This window comes from Vidua chalybeata, chromosome 1, assembly GCF_026979565.1.
Source record: "Vidua chalybeata isolate OUT-0048 chromosome 1, bVidCha1 merged haplotype, whole genome shotgun sequence".
NCBI lineage: Eukaryota > Metazoa > Chordata > Aves > Passeriformes > Viduidae > Vidua > Vidua chalybeata.
Genome location: NC_071530.1, coordinates 9,701,642 through 9,726,309, shown reverse-complemented (window position 1 = coordinate 9,726,309; position 24,668 = coordinate 9,701,642). Strand labels below are relative to the sequence as shown.

Genomic DNA, 24,668 nt, shown 5'->3' with positions numbered 1-24,668 from the left:
CACAGTGATTAATAATTTAATACAGAATCTTTTGCAAGACAGTTTCATGCAGACTTCCCATGGGAGAAAAACTTCAACTGATAGGCTGAAATCCCTGATTTATTTTGCATGATTGTTGTTGCTATCTCTTGGGTTAAGCTGAAGTTACTGTGTTGCAATATTTTCCACCTACAATTTATATGAAAGTTTATCTACTTTTGCATGAATCATGAAATTCTCTGAGCTCAAGTAACTATGATAGCCACTGAATGGGTGCTCTATTGTAACTTTCAACTCAGAGTTCCACTGGATCCACCAATTCCACTGGATTCACCAATTCACCATTTGGTGAATTGACAACAGCATCCAGACAAAGGACGTGGAATATCTCTAGACCTGTCATTTATCATGGGGATGACAATGAAATAAAGGGTAAAAATGGGTTAATGGAAATGGATATTCATGACTTATGAATGGTATTGGTAGCAATACTGGTTCTTTGTTTTATTTGGTAAATCATTAATTAATTTGCATGTAAAATGAGTTGGAATCAAAAGTTTAAAATACTAAGATTAGCTTTCTGACAAGTTTCAATCTTAGTTTTAGCCAACTTTGTTCTATGCCATATTTTTTATTCAATATGCTTTTTCAAGTTCAGATTATCTGAGACATAAAAAAATGCTTCATTTATAATTTTTTTACAAAACCAGTTTTGCTTATCTTGCTTTTCACATTGAGACATTAAAGTTTTTCCATGTATAGTCATTACTGCCCAGTGTTTATTTCTGAAGGTACTGTTATATTCCACTAGATGGTAGTGCAGACCCTATTCTCAGAATCCTTTTTTGCTGCCTGTGCACTTTCTTGTACAATAAGGAAGTGATCTGGATGAGAGGCATGTTTGGAAGTGCAGCCTCAAGTCACCCTGGCTCAAAAGCAGTGAACAACAGGTATGGTCCTCATCATGCTCTGCTCTCCCTTTTTCCTCTGATGCACCAGAGATCCTAAAAGAATTGAGTTTCATAATGGGGGATTTAATTTGCCAAAATGGTTTTGTAGAGGTATTTAGTCATGAGGCACAGGGAAATTTAAAAAATGGTCCATGATGTGAAGAAACATAAAACTTTGGAAGATGAAGGTTCTCAGTTCACCAGAAATTCTTCATGCTTCTGTCAGCAATTCACTATAGGTGTTTCATACCTTAGATACCAAATTAGATTTGATTCTAGAACTCCCATGAGTTGCTGACACAACTTTAATGAGATTAAGTGCAAAAATTTGAAATTAATCAGAAGCAGGCAGAAGTGAAATTACAGTTCAGGACATGGAAAATGGCCAGCACATTTGAAACATCACTGTGCTTTAAGAATTTACTGTTGATTCAAGTACCTGGCTAGAAACTCAGGATAGCTAACAATGAAATCCATCATGGAGCAGTACAATCAACATGAGGGTAAAGGGAAGACAGATAAAATTCTATTAGAAAAAATAAATTAAGAATCAATTTTCCTTTGTTGAAGGACACGATAAGAAAGTTTGCTAAAACACAGGTCTTGTTTGATGCCCAGAACAGGAATAAATGACAAGTATGTCTAAACTTAGTGGATATGGAAGCCCTCATGTGCGCCTGGCTCCACATTTCCCCCCAGGCTGATACTACACTAATGTCAGTTCTGCATGAAGGCAGCAGGACATGGAGCCTATAAAAACCCCAGCGGGCTTTGGTCAGGTGCCTGATCTGGATCAAGGACATGGGGAACAGCCCTACTGACAAAGCCAACACAGATGTGAGAGACAAGTGAATACTTATAATGTCCAAGTAATGTAAAGCAGTTTGTTGTATGCTTGTGTTGCTTATATATGTATAAACTAATATGGATGAGCAAATCATGACCATTCTGATATTTTTACTGTATTTTCATGTTTTGTACTAGACAGATGGAACAGAGATGGTGTCATATCTAAATGATGCATGTCTATCACAATGAAACCTCTAAGGGCACTTGTGAAATTAATAACAACAGTGATTTTTGTACCTTAGAAGCATTTTTTTCTCCTAAAGACTGAACAGAATGAGAGCTGCAAGGAGACAGGACACTTATAAGAGCAGTAAATCTCTATCAGAATGTAATTTAATAGGGATAAAGTAATACAGACATAGCATTTGTAACTGGAGTGTTTTATATCTGAAACAAATTAACTGACAAACTAGTATTATAAATTTACTCAATGATACATAGTATTCTGAAAGATGACAATGACTTTATACTAGAAAATGTTTGCTGTAGTTGTAATGAAAAATTCCACTTCCTTTTTTTTTTACAGTGGGATGGATTCAGCTATGCAAATACTGTTATTGTAATTTCTTTTTGTGAGTATCTCATAGCATTTTAGAAATCTTTCCATTTTCATGTTACTAATAGCGAGCAGAGAAAAATCACAGTGACTTATAACACTGTTTATAAGGAACAAGTGATAACAGTAAGGGCATAATAATACAGTAAATAATAATTACAGGACCAATAGAATGGTTTGGGTTGGAATAGACTCTAAACATCATCTATTTCCAACACCCCTGCCATGGGCAGGGACGCCTTCCACTAGACCAGGTTGCTCAGAGCCCCAGCCAACTACGCCTTGAACACTGCCAGAGCTGGGGCATCCACAGCTTCTCCAGACAACCTGTGCCAGTGTCTCACCACCCTCACAATAAAGAATTTCTTCCCAGTATTTAATCTAAACCTGCCCTCTGTCAGTTTAAAGCCATCCCCCCGTGTCCCGTCTCTCCGTGCTCTTACAAAAAAATCCCTCTCCTTGCTTGTAAACCTTTTAGGCACTGAAAGGTGCTCTAAAGTTTCTCCAGAGGCTTCAGGTCTCCCAGCTGTCTCAGCCTGTCTCCATGCTCCAGTCCTTTTCAAGATATAACTAAGTATTTTGTCACAAAGCATCATAACAAAGCAACGAAAATGAAGTTGCTGTGTTTTCCCAGCTTAAACTGAGCTGGGTGTGGTTCCTTGCAGAGCCCGGCAGTAGCGGGGAGCTCCCGCGGGGCGGCACTTCAGGACTTCGGTACCGTCGGCAGCGGCTCCAGGGAGTGGCTCTCCCGAGCAGCTTTTGCATTCCCTCTGCGCATTTTGTTTCCGTATTTTTGTGTGAGTTAACAAGGATAATTTTTTTTCTACTGCAGTGATTTTTTTTCCTACTTAATCTCTTAAACTCTAAAATTGATTCATGTTAATATTAATAATTTAAGGGAAATAAGCCTTTTCACGGTCTAATCACACCAGCATTGAGAAGTGACAGTTGCCTCTGAATAAAGGATGGCATGATTGGCAGGATTACCTTCAGGCAAGGAGAGATCTGGAGAAGTGGAATAGTGTGAAACTTCATCTCTCTCCCATGCTGTTCGGATTATTTATCAAAGTATGTGAAGATCAAAAAAAAAAAAAAAAAAATCAAGGGAAATGCATGCATGTAAATTATTAACAGCCTGCCTCAGAGGATGAGCAGATTTTGTTCATACTGTATTAACTATAACAAATTTTATTACATATTCAAAGAAAAAGAAATAGTAGTTACAACTCCAACATGGTAATAGATAACATGTGAAATAATCTCATAAGAAAATATTATCTACAAAATAACATTGTAAATATAAGAAAATATTGTCAAGAAAGCGTCTGACATTCAGGGAACTACTTGTTTATTTTTATTTATATTGTTGACTCTTATAGGTTGAAATGGAATGCTTGCCCTAGTCCAAACAACGATATTCTGGCGTGAGCCATCTGTAACAGAGATCTCTAACGCAGGCCACCAACAAGAATAAAGACTGGTTCATGAAGCAGTAGCACAAAAGCAAATCTTTATTTGCTGTTGCTCAGCAACCATGTGCAAAAGGCCCATTTTTCATTTTTGCCTTAACTTGACAGGAAAATGATAATAAATATGAGATTATTATCACAGGGTATAGATTATTTTGAACAGATGAACAGATATGTCAAAGAGAGGCATGTAATTTGGTACTCTTGAAAGGGAGAATATTAGAGAAACTGAAAATAGAGTTGTAGGTTTATTACTGGCTTGCAGTTCATGCACAGTTCTTGAAAAAACCTAGAAAACATTATTCTGTCTCTCTGGTTTCTCTAAATGGTCCATTAAAATGAATCACTTGGTGTTATTCAGCCTGTTGTTATCTGTGTCAACTTCTAGTTTCAATACTATGAAACAAACCATTCTGTGGTTGCTATGCAACAGAAATTAAAAACTAAAATATGTTTTAGTTTGTTTGCTAAAATGATAGTGCCCAACTAAATAAACAGTAACCAGGTGACTAAGGTAGCATCTAATTAAAAGACAAATCAAGGTATTAATGAAATATTCAGGCTACATGAGTCATGATAAATAAATCCATCAGTTTGGATTAAAATGGCAAAGATTTTTAATATATGCAGAATTTTTTTAATATAGGCATACGTTAGCATAATGTATAAATGTCAGGTGTTATACTTTTTTGTTTTTACAATTCTACAGGTATGCTGATTGCCCATGCAACTTATTCCAAGCAAACTGTTTCACAGACTCCTTGCACTTAGCTGAATATGTAACTTGGGATATAAAGTCAGGTCCACAGGATATGAAACAAGCCAGCTTCTTTTATCTAATAAATGTGGCAGAAAATGAAAAAAATCTTATTTTTTAATGTAAACTAAAACTGTGAAAGGCAGGATCATTAAGGAAGAGTCTATGTTAAAAATTAAAACAGCAGAATATGTAAATGCTACTTTTAAAGGAGTGAATTTTTACATTTAATATGAAATAAAATCTGAATTACATAATATATTTTAAAATTACAGTCCTGAAAAGTTCAACCAGATATGATAACTTCTATGGAAATTATAGTTGGTTTTCTGTTTGTTTGCACAGTAGAGCAGCACATGCTGTACTGCTTCCACAGACTGGAAGTAAATTACTTCAGTTATGCACCTCTCTCTTCTGAACAGCCAACACTGAGAAATGCTACTGAAAATGCCAAATGGAAAGATACAAACTAAGCCAAAGATACAAACAAGACACTTTGACTGGTTTTGGTTTGCAGAAGAGCTCAAACAAATTGAATGGGGAATATTACAGAATTCAAAATCTAACTCTTAACTATTTCCAAACACTGCAAAGAAGAAACAGAAGATATAATTTCCTGATATATTAAAAAAAATCCTTAGTTACCAAACTCTAAATATCATCTGGTTTACATCCTCTCCTGTACATTCTGGCATATAGGCTGTTTAACTCTTGATCCTTTTGGATGAAGAGTGCGAAGTACTTGTATTGTTCACCAGGACTGTGAGGAAAAGCAGAGCTGTCAGCAATAGCAACAACATTATTATTGGAGAAAAAAGCCTCCAATATAATCATATGCGTGATGTTCTGTAAAAGCAGTTATGTCCACGTTACCAGAGATCCATGGAAGAAGGAATACTGTTTCTTAAGCATGAACATGAGTTTAACTGAGCGTGTCTTGCCCCCATTTGGAAGCACTGACACTTTGCAGGCAGGTACAGAAAGGGAACAGTGAGCGGGGCGGTGCGTTTGAACCATGGCAGCAGCCTCTGGGTAACTGATGGATGTTACCGTGTCCCAGCCAGCCTGTGTCAGAAAGCAGCGGGGGAAGGAGCCTTTCAGCGCGGCCGAAGCTGCCGGGAGCAGCGCAGCCCCGCGGGGCGCTGCCGGGGCCGGCCCGGCCGCTGCTCGGCCATGGAGCCCGGGAAGGGGCTGGGCACAAATCCCAGCAGCAGCGGCGGCTGGGGAAGCGGGCGCTCAGCCTGAAGGAGGCTCCGGAGGGACCTTATCGCTCTGAAAGGAGGGTGTAGCCAGGGGGGGGTCGGGCTCTTCTCCCAAGTAGCCAGCGACAGGACGACAGGACACAGCCTCAAGCTGCGCCAGACGAGGTTCAGGTGGAACATTAGGAGGAATTTCTTTACAGAAAGGGTGACTGGAATGGGCTGCGCAGGGAGGTGGTGGAGGCGCCCTCCCTGAAAATGTCTAGGAAAGACTGGACGTGGCACTGAGTGCCATGGCCTAGTTGACCTGGTGATGTTGGGTCATAGGTTGGACTCGGTGACCTCAGAAGCCTTTTCCAGCCCAGCTGACCCTGCGGTTCCCCGAGTTCTGAACACGATGCCCGCTCCCCAGTGAGTGTCCGGGGCCTCCTTCCCCCCACCCCGCCCTCAGCAGTGCCGCGCGCGGGAAAAGGCGGGGGCGGCGGCCGAGCTCTCGCGAGACCAGACGGGAGTTCCGCGGCGCGCGCTCAACGTCGGGCGCGGGAGGATTCGAAAAGCGGCGGGTGAGGGAGGGACCGGCCGGGCTGGGGGCGTCCCCTCGTGTCCCCTCGTGTCCCCTCGTGTCCCCTCCGAGCGGCTCCCGGGGCCGGTGTCTCCTCCGGCGGTGCTGCCGTGCGCCGCGGGCTCTTCTACGCGCGTGTCGGCCGGCTTCATTCCGCTCCGCTGAGGCGGCGCCGCGGTCTTGGAAGCGCGTCCCGCGGATCCGTGAGGGTTCGGCCGCTCTGAGGGAGCCCCAGGTAAGCGGCACGTCCGGCTTCCCGCTGCCTGCTCTGCCGCGGCCTGGCGGAGCCCCGGGTGACTCGGGACGGGGCCCAGGAGCCCCGTCTGTGATGTGGCTTCACACACACTAAATGCTGTGTAAGTCACTTTCCCACCTGGAAAAGCACGTCAGGAGACACCTAGGATGGAGGGAATGTTTACGTGAGCAGATAAGGCTCTTGGTGGCCTTGTGCATTTCCCATGGTTTTCTCTTGATAGTCGAGAAAATAGAGCATTTTACTACCCCTCAGTGCTTCTGATACAAATAAATACTGTTGTTGGGAATGATAACCAGCTTAAATAGTGGGTATGTGCTGAAGAATGCATTGTGCTTTTTAAAAACCAAAGTATCCGTTACAATTTATTCTGCTTTAAGACTAATTTGCTAAAAAAAAAACTCAAAAAAAAAAAAAAAAAAAAAAAAAAAAACCGAAAAAGAAAGCAAGCCCTGCAGCCTAGTGACGTGAATCTAAATCCCGATTCAGATAACTAAAATATATTGGAAGGGAAAACTACTTTAACTATGTACTGCATGTATAACTACTGTAATATATAACATATATCTAAATCTAAATGCTATGTATATAACTGATAGATGACTACAACAGACCAAAATGATCTTGTTTTGGTATACAGTACCTTCTCTAATGTTATGTTTTGGTTATAAAGTAGGAAAGACCAATTCCAGGATGAAACGTGAAGCATTTTTGCAAGTTGTGTCTAAAGAGTCAATTGAAGACTTCCTGCTCTACACTCAGAATCCTGTAAGTGAGCCAGTGTATACATTTATCACTTCTGGAGTCATAAGTCTCTTAGGGTTGCAGAAATCATGTGACAAAGGGACAGAAACTATTTGTTTGGTACTTGCAGATGTGTGGGAATAATTGCTGTAGAAAATAAGTTCAAATGGCACTTGAAGGAATATAGGCTGAAAAAGCTGTAGAATCTGAAATATGAATGTTTATAAACCAGCTGCCTTCTTGATATTTGGTTGTTTCACATACCATTTAAAAAATAAATTATTAGTATTTGTGTAATTCTAAACAAATACTAATTTCGTGTTGCTGAAGTATGACATTGTTAAATTCCAACCCATGAAAGAGTTCATTGGTATACCTTCAAGTTCAAATGGCACTTGAAGGAATATAGGCTGAAAAAGCTGTAGAATCTGAAATATGAATGTTTATAAACCAGCTGCCTTCTTGATATTTGGTTGTTTCACATACCATTTAAAAAATAAATTATTAGTATTTGTGTAATTCTAAACAAATACTAATTTCGTGTTGCTGAAGTATGACATTGTTAAATTCCAACCCATGAAAGAGTTCATTGGTATAGCATGAATAAGAGTTAATGTACAAATGTGTGAAATTGTGTTTCACTAGTATTTCTTCATCTGTTTGATAGTTTGGGCTGTCCACTTGTTCTTTGGTCCATGTTTAATTTTACTTGAATTGTTCTTTCTAACGCTGAATGCTTTAGAAAAGGGGTAGATTGCTCTGTCGAAAGGAAGTGTGGAGAGAACAGGGAGGAACAACAAAACAAATCCCCTGAAATCTAGTATTAAAAGTTCATTCTCATGTAATGTGTATATTGCATAATGATGAGAAATAATAATTTGCATTGATGGGTTTTCTACTCACCTTCAGTCTGTCTGGTGTTAAGATATAGCTGAGCTCTTCTCAACATCTTTTGCTTGCTGCCATAAATGGTATTGTCAAGTTATTTCTTAAGCTTTCTAATGGGTATTTTCCTGGTAGTACCTGTGCCAGGATAAAGTGGATCAGTTGACCTCTATGTGCACAGAGGCATGAACTGATTTAATGTAGCAACTATATTAAACCCACAGTCACGTTCTGGATAATAAGCTTACAGATTTTGTCTCCCACACATCCTTGAATCTTTCCCCAAGAAATTTGTGTTCCTGTATGGATGACAACTTTATTACCAGATTGCCTCTGATTAAAGTCTCCTTCCCATTTTCCCTAAATCTAAACACTTTAACAAAAAACTATTCACTTTAGAATTCATTTGCAGTGTTTCCTTTTCAATTGATTGGGTTGTATTGATTCTGCCATCTGCAATCAATAATTTATTTTAATGTGCTATGGGCTATTTGGATTAAAAATGGTTGGGGTTTTTTTCATCCTTTTGTTTTTCACCACTAATTCACAGGAGTTCTCTTGCAACAGTTTTCAGCTGTTGCCAATATCTCTGGAAATTTTATATCACCCGCTAAAATGAGTATATCGATTAAAATTGTCTTCATGCATTTGTAGCATAAGGGAACACAAATATTCACACAACTTTTTGACTGTCCAACCTACTCCAATTATTTTATTAATTTCCTTTGGAAACCTGCAGCAATGGAGGATGTGTGACCATGTCTTGTTTTAATATGAGGATCCTCCTTTTTGGATCTCCCTTGAAAAATTCTTGATTGCTTTTCTGGGGGAGGTTGTGGTTGAATAAATCATCATTAAAGCTTCACTGCTTCCCTTAGTTTTTGTATTATATTTGCTACTTAAATGGTGCTCTAGCCTTTGAATTTGCCTTTTAAACTCTCTTCAAAGTTCACTTTTTAGCATCACTTCTTTTTCAGTGTCTTGTTTTCTACACACGCCCCCAACCCCCTTTTTACTTCCACCTTGAATTTTTCCACACTCTAAATATTTATATTCATCTGTGTCTTCTAAATTTCCAGGGCTTTGCTAATTTTCCTTCAAGGTTTCTCATGGGCTTTTCATTTTTTCCTTTATAATATTTTAAAAATGTCATATTGTGGTGCTCTTCATTGAGATCTTCAGCAGGTGCTGTTAGTTTTTTCCACTAAATCCCATTCCAATTCAAGAAAATATATAATTTCTTAGACAGAAAAATAGAAATCACAGGTATGATTATCATTCACTGTCATCCTTTCTTCTCATAAAATCTCAGATTTTGGAATAATTCTGTCTCATATGATCCCAAAGAAAAATCTAAAAGCTCTGATCTTATTATGAGTTCATTCTTTCTGTTCAAAATGGTACAATCTTAATATCCTGTCTTTTGGGTTTGTTTGAAGCACAGGGCTGCAGAACTCCCTGTGAGGCCTTTGGTTTATTGTATTTGTTTTCAGTTGTAGAATAGAATAGAAATTCTCTTATAAATATGTAACAGGATATTTCTTCTCATACCCTTCTGGGAACTTTCTGATACTTACTGCTGCTTCTTCCATTCTTTTCAGTTTTTACCTTCGACTTTCTCTTTTTGATGCCTTGCAGTGTGTCTGCAAACTAAAAATATATTTATTTCAAGATCATGGACATTCTCCCTCTTTCCTCTGAAGTGTTTTTGACCCAGTAAACCTTCACTTCCATATTGCAAATTACATCTCAGAAATTATCTGTTCTTTCTCTTGACTGGGCCTGGTCTTCCTTCTTATCTTCTCTCTGTATATTCCCTATCCTAGCAGGTTGCCTACCCTTCTTTGATGCTAACAGACTCCTCGTGTCTCCGAGGTAAATTCTTCTAGCAGAGTTCTTACTAGGAAATAGTTCAGATCAGCCTCGTGGTGCAGTCTCTACTGGAGACTGATGGTGGCTTCCCTGTCAGCAGGAGGTGTGGGGTCAACATGCTCAGGAGCTGGGTTTGATGTAGGACTTTTTAAGACAGTGCAGGGTGCAGAGCTCTGATGTGTGCAGATCATATCCCAAATTAGTGCTGTCCCTATGGCTCTACTGACTGCTACGGTTCCAGTCCTTGCCTAAGGATTTCCTTTCAACAGCCATCATCAATCGATATTTAAGAGAGCAAAGACATAATCAGGGACTTAAATTCTGTGCAGGTTTGAGCTTCTTAGGGTATGGAATTGTCTTCATTGTTATCAAGGGCTAAAGAATTCTGTCTTAAAAGCAGCACTCTTGCTTCATGATAAAGAGTTAACTAGCAGGAGTTTCTTACGCTATTTTGAAAAAATATAACTTCTAGAAGGTATTTTATCTCTATAACTGCAGAGGAATAGAAGTTAATCATTAATATAAAACCACAGATTAAATGTAGAAAATATGATGATGAAGTATAAGCCACTTTGCTGATGTGAGATTGTGTGGTATCTTCTGATGATTTATAGAAAAACACATTTGATCATTTTGACTTGAATGAGCTACTTCAAGAATTGCCAAGAAAGCAAAAACAAGTGTTATGGCAGAGACTGACACAGCTATTGACAGAGAGCTTGATGGAGAACCCTGTGGAAACATGGCACAAGTATGGAGATGGTAACAGTGATGATGACATGGAAGTTGAGATAGTTACAGAAATGGTAAGAATCTTGTAAAATGAAAATATGATGAGTGTTTTGTGTTTTTTGGGAAATAAAATAGAATATTTACATAACATCTGAAAACATGCAAGGGTTATCAAATAAAACCCATTCCAAATATCACCTTCCTGCCCATTTTTTAAAATGAGTTAATTTATACTTGGGTTAAGCTGAACTTATGATTGGTCTATGCTCTAAAAGACTAGATCTGCTGATAATTTTAATTAAGATGTGACTTAGTTTTCTTAGTTAGAGTTGAATGGGCTTGTTCTTTGTCTTACGTTAGTAAACAAATGTTAATATTATTGATGTTAAGTTTAAGTAGCTGGCATATAGTATAAGAAATTTGCTACCTGGTTTGTAATGTCATTTTATTTAATGAACATCATGAAATCTAGATTTGACTGCCTCTTCCACAAATTTAGAATATATAGAATTTTTCTGACTCAGAGCCTTATGTACTGCCTTCTGTGTTGTAGTCTATATAGCCTTGAGAGTACTGGGGGAAAAGGTTATTTAATTTTGGGGGGAAGAAAATAAATGCAGTGGGGAAATCATTAGAGAAACCTAGAGGCTTGTAGAAGATTCAGTCATCTGTTCAGAGGCCTGTAGAATCACACTTGGAGTGAAAGTCACCAGATGTACACATCTCTGAGCCACACAAGACCCTGCTAGTTAGGGCCTTTTCAGCTCTGAAATGGATGTGTGTTTGAGTGGGTTTGTTACAGATGAGGATTTTAGTGCAGGAATGGATGCACAAATGGATGCTGGAGCTGAAAACCCTTTTCAAACTTTTTGAAAATATGTACTTTAAAAAAACTATTCTTTTGTCTCTTATTTGATAGGTTTTGGGTGCCAGTATAGTCCTTCTTCAAAATGGAAGCATAATAACAATTCAGCTTTGCTCTCTGTTGCTAAGGTTCATTTCTTGTTTGAATTATTTTCTGAGTCCAAAGCAAACTGCAGAAGTGTTTCCTCAGCATTGGTTTCTTTCAGAAACAGACTGTAGCAGTGATCCAAGGAGTGGCAGCTGTCGTTACTGCTTCCATACCTGCAGTGGATGAAAATGTAAACTACAAAGCTCTTGTAGAATGTGTTTTTATACTAAATGGTGAGTGCTTCTCTGTACAGAATGCAGCATTTTACAGAGGCTGTTTGATCTGACTGAAATCCAGCTGGCCTATGAAACAGAATTCACAGGAGAAAAGTTGGTACTGGTTTGAGTTCATATTTATGAGACAAAATTAAGGGAGTGTTTACCTAAAAATCAGCTGCACAATTTCGAAGTTGGAATGTAAATAGTTTTCTTTCTCCCAGCTGTTTACCCAGTGGAAGGTAACTTTGATTATCCTGTGATTTATATTACTTTTAAGGGAAACTCAATATTCCATTGTCACTGATCCAAAGAGTTGGGCCAAACCTTAGAGTTGCCTAAATACTGCAGTGAGCATAAGCCATGAAAGTGTGTAAATGTGACAGGAGGTAGCTGACACCGTGAGGTGTAGTTAGTGTGCTAACAGACTACTGTTTTACAGGAATGACTTGGTTCATTGCAGTAAATAATTATTTCATTACTCTTGTAGGTATTCTTCCTGCATTATCTGCATCTGAAAAAATCCTACAGCATGCCATCCAACGTGTGTGTGAAATGTGGTGGGAGAAGGGACTGGAGGGGAAGGAGCAGCTGGGGAAGACTCTGTTTGTCATTCTGCTGAGAAAAAGCCTGAATAAAGCTGCTACGGTAGGCTGAGGCTGTGTTTACTTTCAGGGTATTGTTGAATACTTCAAGAAAGATAATTCCTTCAATAAAACACTGCCTTCTCTAGAAGAAACTTTAAAGGTTTTTGGCATCAGTTTCACGAGTGAACTGGATTTAATTTTTTTTTTTGCATTCCTTTTCATCTTTTTGCTCTTTTGTCCAGTCCAATGACCAGGGTTTTTATTGCAATTAACTTTCTGTCACCTCAGATTTTAAGTACTGCGTTCAGCTAAGCATAGAAACAGCTTTTGTGGGAAGCTTCATCTTCTCTTGTTTTTTATCTGTCTACAAATAATTTTTCTTTCATTTTTCAAAATGTGTGAGTTACTTGGAGTATTGTGATATGCTTTTGCACTAACATCCTTATGTCTTTCCCCTGTTTTTTCTGGTTAACTGCATGTATTGTATGAAGTTTAAAAAGCGCAATGGTGTGGTTTTAACATATTTTGCACAGAATGCCAATTTTCTGTACTTGAGCATATCTTCATTTGTTGGAAGTCAGAATTTTTGCAGTTACAAATATTTTTCCCAGTAATGTGATGAAATGAATATTCATAATTTCACAATGTGCAACAATGCATTTCAAGTTCATTATTTAAAATCCTTTCAATGCTGCTTTGCATTAAAACAAAGCTTTTTGCATTAAAGAAAAGCTACTCCACTCCAATGTGAGCTTCTTCTTTCCTGTCAGGGTGCAGATATAGTTCGTGTATGGAATCTACATCAGACATTACTTTGTTTTGATTATGATTCAGATGAGAGTAATGAAGTCAAGGACTTGTTGCTTCAGTGTTTTTTGAGTGTAAAACACATTAAGAAAGAAGAGGTAAGCCAACTTTTATCTTACTGTGGTTTTGTGCCAGTGAGCTTTGGTTGCTTTTAATAGTTTTGCAGTTTGTCTTTTTTTATGGTACAGTAGATAGCAACATGAGACAAATCAGCTTTGACTCCAGGCTATAAATGGTGATACTCTGTTTCATTTGGAAAACTTGTTTCTATTCCAGACTAAAGTGTGAAAGTTTATGTCTAAATCTTCAGTCCAGTTCTTTTATCCTGAGGCAATAAGAATCCAGTGCTTTGCTTCCAGTGCATTTCCTTCAATACTTAAAATCATTCCCTGGTGTAATTCTTTTTTTTATAGCAGTTTTTGTTTTATTCAAGACAAGTAACTGTAGCAAAATAATTTTCCTTCTAAATGACTCCATCTAGAAGATTGTGTTGCTGTATTCTGTTTTAAAAGTAGCATAAAAATAACCGAACTTTACAGAAAAATGAGAATATACTTTATTTAACTACATAGATTTCTCTCAGTTAACAGTTGCTGTTTTGTTGTTTTTAGATTGTGCCTATGAACCAGAATTGTGGTGTCCAAGCCTTTTTTCTGGTTAGGTGACAAGACCACCAGACTTTGTCTCTGAAGTTCTGACTCTTCCCTGCATGTGTAAAATAGATATATTCCTTTTCCTGTGGAATATATGAGCTTCTGTCATAAAATGAGCCCTGAGATTGCTGCATGATTGTGGCAGTATAAGGATATGTCATTTTAAAAATGGAGTCAGCAAAGGAATTAGGTGAAATGTTTGATAGAGTTTGGATCCAACATCCAAATATTTGGATACCTGCCATGAAGTTGGTGGGGTTTTTGTTACTTACATATGATATTTTAAGCTGTTTTAGTTTTGACTAGAACTGTGATGTACCAAGGCAATATGAGAGGTGGGAATGGAAGAAGAGAAAATGTGGGTGGAAAGAGGAAAGACAGGAAAGGCTTTATTGACAGAGTTTACAATTAATTTTGTGTCCTCGGTGTATTTCATTTTAAGCCATTTTTTGTCATCTGGAAAAAGTGTGTACTTGTGTGTGTTTTTTGTCACAGTACTTAAAATGCATTAGCTATATTTGATTCTGTATGGTTTTTCTTCTGTAATATTTGAATCCACTGTATTAATATTTCATCTCCATATAGGCACAGTAAATAATTGGTAATTATATATGTAAAATATAATTGCTATCTAGGCTTCAGAAGCAAATTCTTGTATTTCTTTTTTTCTTCCACATTATGTGAGACTTTTAGTATAACGTGCTAATTACTAGACAGCTTTTCTAAAGGAAGTTTGCACCTTGAATCTTTGAGTGAAAAGAGTGTAAGAGTTGTGGGTTTGTTGTGGGTATTTTTTTAAATATGGGGGGAAAAGCAGTGGTAATCAGACTCAGTAATGAATATTTTTCCTAGTGTATTAAAACTCATCCACTTTGCTTCACAAAAACGTGCGGATTTGGCCAGGCTTTGCACATTTCTCTTCCCTGCACAAGATTTTTCTCTTCGCTCTCCTGGGGATTTCTGGTTCTTGACATTTTGTTACCTTTACATTTTCATAGGCCTGTCTCTTTCTGGGTAGATATAGAGAGCACCTTACTGCACTCTCTGCAGTGGTTTAAATCCTTAATTCTGGATTCTTTGCTTTCTGGCTGGAAGGACTGACTGAAAGCAGCAGCTCCCAGCTGTAGCCAAAGGGCTCAGCCTTGGCCAGTGGTGGGTCTGCCTTGGAGCCCACTGGCATTGGCTCTATCGACACAGGGAAAGCTTCTGGCACAGAAACCACCTCTGCAGGCCTCTACCACCAAAACCTTGCCATGTCAGCCCAAAACACAAGTCACTTTACATCCTGGAGGATAACAGTTCAAAATAAAAGGAGAACCATAACCCATTCTGGAAAGATCCCAGGAGAGGGTTCAGTTAAATTAAGTGTCTGAAATAAATTTAGACATCTGTGCAGGAGCATAATCAGTACAGGTCCTGGGAAGGATTTGATTGCTTAAGTGAATGACCCATGCTACATTGAATGACCTAAGTTAGCCTCAGACATCCATGTGGGGCTGGCATGTAAAACGCACACTGTCATAGATCTCTGCCTTCTGGAAAACCATATGGGCATGTAAAATTACTCTTTGTTTAGGGTGTGCCATATTAACCCTAGTCAGCAGAGTCAACAGAACAATTCAGCTCCATAAAAGAATAACTAAACAGCTGATCACATAAATCACTTTTCAGACAATTAACATTCCAGGGACTTTAACATCCAAATTCACGTCTCAGATTTGTGAGCAGAATCCAACTTCACTATATGAACTTTCAGTACTTATCCAGAATGGTAACCAACTTGGATTTTCCTAGCTCTGCAGACAGGAGATTCAGAGTGTTCAAAGCATTTTCCTGTTGCTGTGAGGCCATTGTACTTCAGTTGCAAGTCCTTTTATTTGGGATTTGCGTGCTGTGGGAGTTCAGTTGCAGTGGTAACACACCTCATATATGTTCTCTGATTTCCCTTCCTGGCTCATTTCACTATTGATAGATTTCTTGTAGCAACAAGAAACCAACCAAAACTCCCCCAGTATCTCTGCTGGACCTTTTTTTTTGCATCCTCTATTGCTTCTAAAATGCTTGTAGTAATACCATGTATCAATGTGATGTATGAATTGCTTTGAGTTGAAAGTGAGCTTCTGTATATCAGGCCTAATACTCCCTTCAATGCCTGCAGACTTGTTCTACAGTTCCTAAGAAAAGTAATCCTAGCATTTTTAGAGTACATATCCCAGAGCACAGCTCCACAGTAGCTTAAGCTGCTATAGGTCCAGGTTGCAATGACCCTGTGTTGCCATGGACTAGCATTCCTCTTTTCTTTTTCACAGTGTAATGTTCAAGCAGCAATGTAATGGCTTGATTGAAGGAGGTAGCTGTTTTCTCCTAGTAAGATTATTTTTCAGACAGCTTAACTAGCTGGAATGGTTCATCATATGCAAGACTGAAGGAAGGGAAGAGTCAGGAATGCAGTGTATCTGTTCTAAATCAGATCAAACTGATAGAGAACTGCACATTTATAACTCATCGCAAGATCAGGGAGTTCAGTGTTTCTGCCTCCCAGGCTGTGCTGTTCAACACACAGTAATATTTCTCGGAGTCTTAGCATCAGGCTGCATTAGTGGAGTGATCCTCTGAATTTATCTCTCTGTGATTTATGAAAGCATTCTTGCTCCGATGGGGTTTCCAGTCAAACAGCTGCAGAGCATGTTACTGTGTTTTAGAGGTGGGTCTGTTGTACTCTTTCCTTGCTCACCTTCTCTGTGTGTACAGAACAAAGTCACGTGCTCTGTGTCCACAAGCACAGCAGTACCAGACACTCAACACTGATACTGCATTAGTCCCAAAGATGACAAGTTCACAAATGACAGATTCACCTATCACCAAGTTATCTCTCACAATAATGAGAATGTTGTTACCAATAATTATTTCAGATCCCTTAATCATAAGCAGCAGATTAAGCTAGAGGCACTTATCATTTTCAGGAGCAGGATCAATCTTTTAAAACCTAAGGCTAAAAAGAATTGGTTGAAAGCTATTTTTTGGCCTTTTATCATCTATCCTGCTGCTGGGGTTGTAGAAGATGAGATGAGTTTGAGTTTGTCCTCATCCTTGCCTTGTTGAGGAAAGAACTGTAGGTTAAAACTCCCTTGACCTTCTATTTTGTCAGGGATGCTGATGTGTGACATGCCAAGTGGGACTCCTCTATGTTTATATTAGGCCACCAGAGCTGGAGATAGAGACAGCTCTCATTGACAACAGGAAGGATTCCATCAGACTTGAAGCCAAAAACCTTGACATTGTATTTAGCCTTTAGGTCTTGATTTTTATGAGCTTCTGAGTTACTTCGTCACCCAAAGGCATTTCAGCTATAATTGCACTACAGTGCAGTTTCTGACTATGTGCTTCCATCTCCCTCCCCTGCTCTGTAAGATTCCAACTCCAAGCGTGTCTGGCATTCCATTTTCTCTATTTGGTCTTAGGTGTGAACACAACTCTTGGTCCAGCTCTCAATGGAACTGCCTCTGAACCTCTGCTGTGTATTCAGTGACCCTTTTGCACTTCTGCCAATGTGCTCTTTACTACTGCACTTCCTTTATTAATATTTCTAATTTATTTTTAGCTAGAAAGCTGAGAGATACAAAGGATTCTTACAACCGGCTGACTCACCCTTACGTGTGATCTGACATTTTGAAGTCTTACCCTCACCTGTAAGACAAGGCAGAGTGAAGCTGCCTGTACATATACTGTATAAGGCTCCAGTTCCTTGGACAGATCTTGCTGATTCTGGAAGAGCATTGGCTTATTTACTTCATCCGCAGCCTTCTACTGCCTTTTGTTACAAAATTCTATTGCATGTCAGATTTGTCATCATTGTTCCTGACTTGTTAAAATGGAAGAAAACTAATTTGGGAAAAATAGTTTCTATTTTCGTGAATGAAAGCAGCTCCAGGAGGTTCGCAACATTACCTTTCATGTGGCAAGAGGAAAGGAATTGTCCTTGCTGATCAGAACATTTAATTTCCTCAGTGGCACAGCTGTTCTCTATGGCTTTGTTAAAAATACTTCTGTGTCCAGTGCTGGTAGAGTTGTGGTGTTTTATTTGTGCCTTCACCATTATTCCAGTGTCATGCCGGGATGATATTGCCCTTGGCAGAGCTTGCTGATCCAGCCTTGATGAGGGTGCTGATTGCACAGTCTGCTGTCATTCTGGACTGCTGCTTGAAGGCACACCAAGACAGAAAGGACATTGAATGAGTGGAGGCAAATACGTGATCCACATGTTCAGTTGTTCCGTGTTCTTTTCTACAGTATGAATAAAACTAGTGCTTGAATTCTGTTTAATAATTAAGAATCTTAAATAGTTTTTTCCACTTCACCTATGCATTTTAAAGATGTGATTTCCTTTGTATTTACTATTTTTGAGGTAAATTGGGTATTCTTAGCTTTGAGTTCTGTTTGATTTTTCCTCTTTTCCCCTCCCCACAGGGAAGAAGACTCTTAAGTTTTTTGTTCAGCTGGAATGTAAATTTCATTAAAATGATACATGGAACTGTTAAAAACCAATTACAGTTCTTACCAAGGTATGCATCCTAGTTAGAGTACTTAATTAGTAAAAGCTTGTCTAAAATCTTGTTTATCTCACTCTAAAAATACCTAGTGTATTGAAAAAATATATCAGTATCCAGAAACACACAAATCTTCTGAGTATTGCTGCTATATTGTTTCAGCAACTTCATTTAATAGTAGCTCTGACGTGCCTGGGTGTACAGTTGTAGGAGCAGTAAATGTTTATTTGCCATTAGCTAAAGCAAATTACTTTGGATGGAAATTAGACTGAATTATTTGCAGTGCTTTGTGTGAGGGTTCAGGTCCATTTCTCCTTTTGTAGGGAGTTTCTATTTTTCCTATGAGTAATCTCTAATTTAATTTGCTAGGTTTCTATATAAAGAATTCTAATAAGAAGTGACTTGCAGGATAAATCATAGCCTGAGATGATGGATGAAAAAGATGGATTTTTTTTCTCTGATTATTCAGTGAAATATTGCTGAAGTAAAATCAGAGGCTTTCTAATGCGTTCATGAAGAATAATATATTCCTGTACATGTCTATAAAGAATTTAAGGTATTCTTCATGACATAACTGGTCAAGTATCTCTCTCAATGTTTTGACTCTCCCACCATAAGAGATATTTCAAGTATCATGTAATAGTGCTTGGGTTCATTAATTAAGGGTTAACTCGGTAGTTATGGGTGTAGAATTGAAAAAGAGAATTTCTTCTAAAAACCAATTTGATGCATAGAATTAAGAACCATATTGGTTCTTATTCAAAACCTAATGTTTCACCTTTATGAATTGCACATAGATATGGTTAGCATGCTTTCTTGACAGTGTTTCCTATATGTTAATGCAGATCCTTGGTGGAATACATTTCAGAAGTTTACTTCAGGGCCTGGAAGAAGGTGTCAGGAGAATTCATAGAGGTAACACTATGCTTGAAATCCAATTTCATTTGGATAGTTTGGAATTTCAAGGTAGGAAAGACTCATGACTTTCCACCACAGAGAGGTTCCTTTAACAAGCCTTAAAGAATTATTTCCCTAAGGAAAGGGCCTCTTCAGCAATGTCAAGGAGTAACTGTATGTCATGCTTTGAATGTTTTCTCACTGAGATCAGCTTGGCTGCAGTTAAACACCTTTAATTCTACTGCTGAAATATTAGTTCACACAAATATGCATATACACGTTTTTCATAAACATACCCGTTAGCTGAAGTATGTTTTATTAAAATTACTGAAGCTTTTATTCAGTATGTGCAAGTCTGTATAGTTGATAGCTCAAGTATTTATCTAGTTTTTGTGGATTTCCATGGAAATTATTAAAGGCATAATTACAGATCACAACAATGCTAGAGCAAAATTTCACATACCAAAATACTCTTATTTACCTTGCTTTTATCTTCTGACAATTGGATTAATTGTATATTCTGAAATTTTGAAAATCAGTTGAGGCAGACAGAGCCCCCCAGCATGGAAAAATTTGGGCAAAGCAGAAGCCAAGTAAGAAACAACAGCAGATACTATTTCCAGTTGTTTGTTTTAGGCAAAAATATAGTTGCTGAACAGCTACAGTACTTACTATTGTTTTATTGTGTTAACAGGAGCATGTGTGTGTTTTACTGTAGGTACTTGAATACAACTGCATTCAGGATTTCATGCATCATGGAATTCATCTTCCCAGAAGTTCTCCTGTTCATTCTAAAGTTAGAGAGGTAAGTTCCAGGAAAGCATGACATGAACTAGTAGCATTAAAATGAGATCAGTTGCTGTAAAGTGGAAAATTTCCATTTCATACTAAAATACCATACCAAGTGTGGCTGGAATGGAAATACTTTCCTTCATAGCAGCCTGTGTGGGGCTGTGTCGGTGGTGTGCTGGTGGCACAGCAGTATTCTGGCTGCTGCTGAGCAGTGCCTGTGTGGTCTCAAGGCTTTCTCCTCCGCACATTTTCCCTTGGGAGTGGGCTGGGCATGAGCAAGAAGTTGGGAGGTCACAGCTGAGACAGCTGACCCAAATTGACCAGAAGGATATTGCATGCCATACAACCATCATTCCCTCAGCAAACTGAGGGAAAGTGGGTTTTGGGGAGGCAGCCATTGCTTGGAGGCTGGCTGAGTATTGGTCTGCTTGTGGTAGGTGGTGAGTGGTTGCATTTGCATAACTCCTTTGGGGATTTTTTTGGTCCTTTTTGCTTCATTTATTAAACTGTCCTTATCTTGACCCATGAACTTGCTTTTCTCTTCCATTTCTTTTTCTTCCCCACTGAGCAGGGAGTGTGTGCATGGCTGTGGGTTCTTAGATGGTGACTAGGGCCAACCCAACACAAATACTTAAAAAATAGCATATTCTGAGAAATAATGTTAGAACAAATTTGAGGAGGAGCCTGCTGATAGTTTTGCACCAGATTTGTCTTTGCTGCTCAAAAGTAGAAGGGGATTTTCCAGAGTGCCAGAGATAGATTTTGCAGTCTGTTGTCTAAGCTTTCTTTACCTGTAGAATTGACCTTTCCATAGATGATCACAGGGATGAAAAGTCATAACCTTCTTGAGGCAAACTTAGTAGATAGGTCTGAAATTAAACTTGGCTTTTTTTCTTTTTATTATATTTAGGGGATTTATATATGTTTATAGGGACAAGCTTTGATTCTAGTTGTCTGTTTGTGGCATTCAGTCATGAGCAGAACATTTGAAGCAGAATGAGATGTGCACACAATACTATAGTGGGGTTTTTGCTTGTTTTGGTTTGGATTTTTTGGGGTTGGTTTTTTATGGGGTTTGTTCTGTTTTGTTTTCTCATAGCTATAGGATTTCCCTTTCCTGAGATTCTTGATCAATGGAACAGGCTTCTGACATGGCATTTCATGTTTTGCAGACTCTGGGGCTTGTGATCTTGAAAGAGGACAGTGAAAAAATGTGTCTTTGGGCTGCAAGAGGAATAGGTCTTGGAATAAATTTTAACTGACCACTAGAGGGTCAGCTTCTTTTCAAATTTTGTGTAATCTTGTATTCTGTTTTCCAAGATCTTCAGGGAATTACCAGTGCTGTATTGATCAAGGCCAGAAATATTCAGAGGATGATCTCGTCTCACTTTCTGATTAATTACCAACCTTAGAACACAGCCCAAACTGCTCAGTGTTTCAAAGTGAAGGAATTCTTCATATCAAGTTACACTATGTCCTTTCTCATACTCTGCTCTGGTCTTCAACTTCCTCTTTTTTTTCTGCATAATTCAGATGCAGAAAATAACAGGATTTTTAGCTAATTAAGCACTGTTTTGGGTCCCAAAGAGTGCTGATACTTCTCATCAATGCATAAAAAATGTATTAGGTTTGTACATGTATATTTGGATTACTCCACTTATCAGATAAGTTCCTTTGCTCTTAACAGAGAAAAAGCTTATTTATCTGTAGTTTATAATTTCATGATTTCAAAGTATTTCTGCTAGTTACTTTAAAAATAATTTTTTACAGCAACAAAAATGAGGTGTTTCTGTGAACTTCTCTAGCCATGTTTTTTTCTTAGTTGTAGATCTTTATATAAACTCATTGACTCTATAAAGTTATAAAATATTATATTTATTAGATTGTTTTAATTTTACTATTTTTGAGACTTCCTAATAAGATAGAGTGTCAATTCATATGTTTCATTTTATCGTTTCCATAGCATGAAAACTCTGATCTTATATAATTATGAAATGTAACAGCCGCTTACCACTTCCTGAATGTAGAATGTTAAAATGGCTTTGGGGCCTCTTTTATTTGTTTTTTCTTAGATCCTGAGTTATTTTCATAAACAAAGTAAAGTCCGTCAAGGAGTTGAAGAAATGCTTTATAGATTGTATCAGCCCATTCTCTGGAGAGCACTAAAGGTAATTATCCTTTTCAGAAATACAACTGTGTTTCTCCAGCTATTAAATTTTGGGTCCCTTCCACATCTTCTGTTTATATTAGTTGCTTTTAAAATGAAATGGCCACAAAAACCAAAATGAGTGTTTAACATCACAGATGTAGCTGAGTAACTTTGCAAGTTGTAATTAGGCATAGCATGCATTATAATGTTCTAATTTGTTAATATAATTTACTTGTAAAATGCACTTTTTTTTTACAGGTACCTAGAGTGCTTTCCAGGATTGCAGCTGGTATTCTTATCTTCTCAGTCTCAAAATTCTGTGTAACCTTGTATTATCTTTTCCTAGATCTTTAGGGAATTATCAGTGTTTTACTGATCAAAGCCAGTAATGTTCAGAGGATGGTTTAGTCTCACCTGTTGATTAATTACCAGCCTTAGAATACAGCTCAATGAATTTATTAATTTAGGAAATATTTTATTCTAGTTGGATTGTATGGACAGATATTAATGGTATGGATGTGCACCAGTATAAAATTTCTTACTTGTAGTTCTTTCATGGTGTGTGTATGTCCTTCTGTGGAGTGCATGCATGGACTAAAGACGACCCACTGCAGTTTGTCTACTCATTTACACTCTGTGATTAAGAGGAGCCAAGCTTCCTTCTTTGGTGACAGCTTTTATTTTGTCTGAAGTTATGAAATCCCTGTTTGTTAGAGCATACACATACAGCCAAGTTAATTTTTGGCAAACATTTACAGTTTCATTTACTGGTTGGTCATAAGCATCTTCTCCAGACATGAGAAAGGTATTTGAAATTCTCAAAGTTGAAAGTATTTACTATTAACTTCAAAAGTTGTTTGCAATAGATTTTATGCGTTACAGGAAGGAGTTGAGAGAGATTTGGTTTCAACAGAACACTGTGGTAAAGGTGGGAATATGAGAAGAGTCATTGCTAGCCCAGTATCTTGTTTGGTCTTACATTAAATGTTGGATCCCATCCTTTTAGAATTTATATAAAAAAGGAACCTTCTGGATGAAACATTGATGTCCTAGTGCCAGAGAATGATAGCTACAAAGCATGGCTTCCTTTAATTTCTACATTTCTGTCTCTAAAAAGAATAGGGGTTTTAACTGATTTTTGGTAAGTTAACAAAACATAGTATTCCATTCTTAAGGGAATTGCTGCCTGTCAGTGGAGAGTCATAGTCACTTGCCAAAGCCCATGACTCAAATGTGAGACTAGACTACTTTTTGGAGGAAGATTCTGTCAAACCTTACGAAATCTGCATACCTTTATTTGGAGAAATATAACAGAAGGTGTGTCGTGTGGGGAGAAAAAGTTACTGATTGATTTGCAGCAAGACAACGGGAGAATTCCAGAAGTGGTTGAAATTTTTAACAGCTGCTATTCATAATTTTCACATCACTAATGGTTCCATTGCGAGAACAAATCATATAGTACTGCATGAAATATTTGGCTTTTTGAACTGTTGCTGTGACTCAGAATCACCAGTAGTTTAAGATACAGAATAAGAAGGGAAGCTTATAAGTGTTCTTACTGTTATGGATTCTACTCCAAAGCTTGAAATGTCAGTTTAATTTTAGATAACGAGTTTGATGCTCCTATTTTAGCCAAATCCCTAATTTAATATAGTGAAGAACAAATTCTGTTCTAGAACACTGTTTATGAAACAGAAAGGACACACAAGGCCTCTTTACTCCTCCTTCTTGCAGAGAGCAAAAATACTTCAGTTGTAAGAATACAATGAATTCCAGAACTGTTGATTTCACCTCAGAAATCTTTAAAGTGAGAATGCATATTTGGATTGCATAAGCTTCTGTTGGGGCTTTTACCAGCCCATCTTTTATAAAGCCGTTATGCAGCTCTTAAGTTTTTATAATATAAGCCCATATATATCTTCTTCATCTTTTTTCATGTTCTTATTATGAAAAGCAAGTGTCATACAAACATAAAAGAGATGTGCAGTGATTAGTTGTTAGTATGAGAAGATATATGGATTTAAAAACACAATTATTTAGTGTAAGTAGTGATTAAGCTATTTCTTATCAAGCTGAAAAAGTCAAGATCCACTCCTCCAGGAATTCAAGCTGTTGAAGGAAGTGACTCCTTTAAAGTGTTTGGTTGTCTTTTAAATTTTTTTTTAACATCCCACATGTTTAAACTAACATGCCCTGGAGATGCAGTGTTTTAAATAATTTGAAGTTAATTTCAGAACCTGTAAGACCAGTTAAAATTTAAAA

At 37.9% G+C, this 24,668-nt stretch overlaps 1 protein-coding gene across 6 annotated transcripts in view; it reads left to right on the top strand.

The window, feature by feature from the left end:
• Positions 1–6,367: 6,367 nt before the first annotated feature.
• Positions 6,368–24,668, top strand: part of NCAPG2 (non-SMC condensin II complex subunit G2) — a 219,928-nt gene continuing 201,627 nt past the window's right edge. For 5 of the 6 annotated variants that reach the window (XR_008429247.1, XM_053934859.1, XM_053934867.1 and 2 more), the window contains exons 1-10: positions 6,368–6,556; positions 7,248–7,342; positions 10,690–10,881; positions 11,878–11,992; positions 12,465–12,622; positions 13,332–13,466; positions 18,489–18,583; positions 19,414–19,483; positions 20,184–20,270; positions 22,330–22,425. Coding sequence is in view for 5 of the 6 variants with exons in the window: in XM_053934859.1 (XP_053790834.1) it covers positions 7,268–7,342; positions 10,690–10,881; positions 11,878–11,992; positions 12,465–12,622; positions 13,332–13,466; positions 18,489–18,583; positions 19,414–19,483; positions 20,184–20,270; positions 22,330–22,425 (1,023 nt within the window). In the remaining variant the exon portion in view is untranslated. The remainder of the gene's footprint in view (positions 6,557–7,247; positions 7,343–10,689; positions 10,882–11,877; positions 11,993–12,464; positions 12,623–13,331; positions 13,467–18,488; positions 18,584–19,413; positions 19,484–20,183; positions 20,271–22,329; positions 22,426–24,668) is intronic. The other variant, XM_053934850.1, reaches the window with a different exon arrangement.